This window comes from Chrysochloris asiatica, unplaced genomic scaffold (assembly GCF_000296735.1).
Source record: "Chrysochloris asiatica unplaced genomic scaffold, ChrAsi1.0 scaffold00095, whole genome shotgun sequence".
NCBI lineage: Eukaryota > Metazoa > Chordata > Mammalia > Afrosoricida > Chrysochloridae > Chrysochloris > Chrysochloris asiatica.
The window spans coordinates 4,302,788-4,307,821 of NW_006408613.1; the positions used below are offsets into that span (position 1 = coordinate 4,302,788).

Below are 5,034 nucleotides of genomic sequence, written 5' to 3' on the forward strand. Positions count from 1 at the left end.
ATCAAGTGTGGCAGCAGTAGTGAGGTTGGCCCAGGGTCGGACATTGTTTCGTTCTCCTGTGCATGAGGTCGCTATGAGTCAGTTCTGACTTGATGGCACCTGACAACAACAACAACATTTAAAATGACTTACACACAAAGATCTGTTTTTTTGTATTTTTGTTTCCCAATCTGGAGGTGGATTTGTTTTCTCCTTCGATTTCCCACAGGCACTAAACTAGATGGACTGGTTAGGCTAGAACTACAGTAGTAGGACCAACATTAAATCTTTTTGACCATAACAGAAACTTCTGGTATATTTAATGATCCTGGTGTTTATTTTTGGCAGCTTATAACTTATTTATCTTGTTAGATAAGCAGTCTTAGGCCATATACATTTCACCTCCTCACAACGGTTGCATTGTGATATCACTGTTTTCCAGAAGTTTCTTTCTTCCCCAGGTATGAAACACCAATTAGTATGATGAGCAGTCCATGTGTGGCACCTGCAATGTGCAAATCTCTAGGGAGTCTTAACATTGGAATGGAGGTTTCACCACCTTCTTCTTTGCTTCTGCCCTGAAGGTGGAGTATGGGACATGCTTTTGGTGATTATGCTTGTTTGCTAAAAACAATCTTCTTTTTCATTCTTCAGGGGGAGAAAATGGAACTGAAAGCGAAGCAGTCGTATTAGGGGAGCCTCCTAAACTTATGGTTCCAACTAAAGTAAACCCATATTCAGTCATCGACATCACACCGTTCCAGGAAGATCAGGCCATAACTCCAGAACCAAGTGTTGAGGAAGAAAGTTTAAGCCCCCATGTGCCCAGCGGGTATTCCGTTCCTGTGCCTTGTGGCTATGCAGTCCCTTCCAACCTGCCTCTGATACTGCCTGCCTACTCCAGTCCTGTTATTATTCGCACTGTGTCTCTGGATGAAGAAGGTATTCTTTCTTTGTTTTTTCTTTATGTAATGAGAAATGGTACATTTGTTTAGTAAAATCTGTCCTTAATCTTTCCCCTCTATGATCACTTTTTAAAACTGAAAAATGAGCCCAGAATTAATTTTCTTCTGTGATAGGAACACAGTTAAGGAAAAATATCAAGAGTTTATTTTGGGGGTAAATTTTAAATAATGTCAGATCCTAATGTACTACCATATAATATTATTGTTGTTAAGTGCTGTTGAGTTGGTTCTAACTCAAAGCAATCCTGAGTAGGATTCTGGAGGAGCAGCTGATGGGCTTGAATTTCTGACCTTGCAGTTCAAGTTGGCCTTGTGATCTAGTGATTATCCTAAAACACCATACCAGGATTCCACATTATAATATTAAGGGAAAATTGCATGAATTTTATTCCAGTTCCCTACCTCCTTTCCCACAAAATCTTAGCCATCTTTTCATGGCATTGTAGTTATTTTTTAAATGTTTAATGTAGTGTGTTGCTGTAGGATTGCACTGGACTGTGAATTACAAGGTGTTGGCAGTTCAAACCCACCAGAAACTCTGAGTCAGAACTGACTGAGTGGCACTTAACAATAACACAAATATCATCTTTTGAGGAGTGCAGTGTTTGTGTAGAAGAAGCACTGGACGTTGAGCCTCACGGGTCAGTAGTTTAAGCCCACCAGTCGCTCCTCAAGAGAAAGAGAAGGCTTTCTGCTCTCGAAAAGCTTTACAGCCTTGGAAACCCCATATAGTTTTGCTATGAGTTAATACTGACTCCATGGCACTTAACAACTGTATCGTCTGTTAATCTGTAAACTACAGGTTTCTTGAGGCCAATGTCTATGACTAGCTATTTTCATTCATGGTAACTGAGGGGAACAAAAATAGGAAGATGAGGAGAGAGATACAGAAAGCGGTTACTCTTGTTCCCTCCTGACCTTTCTCATTGAGGGAGGCAAGGAAGGCCATTCTGAGCACATTAAGAAACTATTAGTAGAGGCAGTGATCCACAAGGTTTAGAAGAATTTTGGTAGGAAACCAGCTCCACATTGCTAAGAGAAGTGGAAAGAATTTTGTTTTATTAAACTAACAAACTCTCCAATATCACATGCCGAAAAGTAACGTGATGCTGCGGATGACACAATAACCAGGAGAAACCTCACCACTGATCGCATATGTGACATTTGGCCCGTCACCTAAACTTTCTGAGCATCAACTTTCTCATCTGTAAGAACTGAGTTAATTTAAATAGCTGTTTCCTTCACTTTTACTGAGTGAAAAAGGAACCACATAGTACCTCAGAATAACTTAGTTTTAAAAAGATTATTCTCTGTTATTTTTAACACTTTGTTAAAATATGTTGTTGTGTGGCACAAATATTTTAAGAGTTCCGTGACTAGTTGGTAGTTTGGTGACTTGACTTGAGTCTACCAGAGACTGCATAAAAAGTCCTATCAACCTACTTCTGATCAGTCATTGAAAAACCTTTGAAACAGAACTCTACTCTGGCACACACAGGGTCACCTTGAGCTGGAACCAAATTAATGGCAGAAGTACTGGTATAATATTGTTTAATCTTAAATTGTTTTTATAGAAATTTATATTTTGAGTTTTAAAAGTAGTGTGAAAATTAGCTGTTTCTCTTGCTGAGGATTGAGCTTTATGGCAAGGCCACCTTACCATCATCATTGCAAGTCAAGTTTTTAAGAGAGTAGCAAAATTTTTGAGAGTGGAGTCTGAGTACATATTGACTGGAAATGCAAAATTATTCTTCCCTTTCCAAAATTAAAGTTTGTTATATTAAGAATTGATCCACTAAAGACAGCTTAATTTTGACTTCTCTGTTCTAAATGTATTTCCCAAGACACATGCTATGGAATTTCACTGGTATAAGTGATATTTAGTAATACTTAGGAAGAGTGGCCTCTTAGATATATAATCATAACTTAGATTTCTGTGAAATTTTCAATAAAAGGATTATTTCCTTCTAGTTAATAACTAATGAGGGGGAAAAATGTTTCAAGTAAATCTTGATTTTATATTTTAATCCACAGAGGGCTTTTATAGTAGATGTTTTGCCATAAGTTTACCTTTTGTAATTGGGAGTAATCCTGGTAATTTATCTCGATCAACATACTATTCTTATTTTGCAACCTTAAAAAAAATAAGAACAATATAAAACTAATGTATGGATTATGAAGATTCTGTGCTTAAGAAAAATTACATTAATTATTGTAATGAAATTATTTTAAAATGCTTTGATTATTGTAAATTATTTAACATCATTTAAACTCATTTAAAAATAACAGCATTGTTTAAAATTAATTTCCTTTTTTTTGTCATAAAATCATTGTTGTTGTAAAGTATTATCGAGTGAGTTCTGACAACTCACAGTGACTCTACAAAGGGTGTCTGAGGAGCAGATGGTGGGTTTGAACTGCCAACTTTGTGGTCAGCAGTACAGTGCTTATCCCACAGCACCACACCAAGACTTAAGGAAAGCTATATTATAATAAACACTATTGTAAAGCCCAGAATCCAGGAACAAACATAATATAGTTGTTTTTTGGTCTTCTAAAATAGAAATGACTCCATGATACTTAACAACAAAGAAAAATGACTATACCATTCTCTTTACTGAGGTGATAAAAAAAAAAAAAAAAGCAAGGATTTTGGCATTGAGCCTGGGTTCAAATTTTGGATCTGTTACTTTTCACCTAGATGACATTGAACAGTTTCTTACCTTTAAGAATGGCTGGTGGAGAAATTCCTCATGAATAAGCTCATTTTCTTCCTGTCCGTCCTTATCAAATATGCTCTATTTTCAGACATTAATTGTTGATGAGTTTTATTTCTTGAAATTTAGAGTACATAGAAGAATTTCCTTTAGGAATGGGTACAAGATGAGAAAGCCTGGATTGTGCATTGATGGATAAAAAACAGTGGGGTAGAAAGCAATCCTATATACACTTGTGGTCTTAACCCATACTGCAGGAAATATCATTCACTGTGTCAAGTTTGTTTGGTGCCATGCCACGTTTTCTGTCTTCATCAACTTTGTGGAATAAATTTGTCATTTTGGGGGATGATTTTGGCTATTCTTTGAGGTGCTGTGGTTTGATGGGAAGAGCAGTTTTTTTAAACTAGACTTCAAATTTAACTTTAAATCCTTGCTCTGCCTCTGGTCTGACATGTGATTTAACTTTTCCTGAGCTCATTACTAATCTTGATAAAGTGAAAATGGAGTGGAAGAATAACACCGAACAGAAATGGCATGTGTGAAGTTGTGTGTGTGTATGTGTGAAGGTTTGGTTGTCAGACATCACTAACTTTATTATTTCTCCCTAAAACTTTTTATTGAGGTTGCCATGTGGTGGGATACACCACTTGTCTGTTAGTTTGTCATACTGTGGTGGCTTGCGTGTTGCTGTGATTCTGGATTATAGGTCACAGGTATTTTCAATACCGGCAGGGTCATCCTGGTAGACAGATTTCAGCTGAGCTTTCGGATGAAGACAGAATATTTAGTCACTGAAAACCTTATGAATAGCTATGGAACACTATTAGCACCAGAATATTGAATATTGAAACATGATGAAGAGCACCAGAATATTGCCAGATATAGTGCTGAAAGATGATCCCCTTAGGTTGTAAGGTATTCAAAATGTGACTGGGGAAGAGCTGTCTCCTCAAAGTAGAGTTGACCATGATGACACAAATAGAATAAAATCTTTGGGACCTTCATTTGCTGATGGGGCACAACACAAAATGAAGAGAAATAGCTGTAAGCATCCATTAATAATTGAAACATAGAATGTTCGAAGTATGATTCTAGGAAAATTGGGAAATGTCAAAAATGAAATGGAACATGTGAACATCAATAACGTAAGCATTTGTGAGCTGAAATGGACTGGCATTGGTCATTTTGAATCTGATAATCACATGGTTTATTAACCTGGGAGTGACAAATTGAAGAGAAAAGATGTCACATCATTAAAAAAGAATATATCAAGATCCGTCTTGAAGTACAATGCTGTCTGTGATATGATAATATCCATATGCCTACACCACCACTTGTCTGTCAATTTGTCATACTGTGGTGGATTGTGA

General features: G+C 36.7%; 1 protein-coding gene across 1 annotated transcript in view; it reads left to right on the top strand.

Moving 5' to 3' along the window:
* Window positions 1-5,034, top strand: part of ARHGEF10 (Rho guanine nucleotide exchange factor (GEF) 10) — a 234,765-nt gene that overhangs the window by 14,352 nt on the left and 215,379 nt on the right. Inside the window, exon 3 of the mRNA XM_006866721.1 lies at window positions 634-921. Within this exon, the coding sequence (XP_006866783.1) occupies window positions 634-921 (288 nt within the window). The remainder of the gene's footprint in view (window positions 1-633; window positions 922-5,034) is intronic.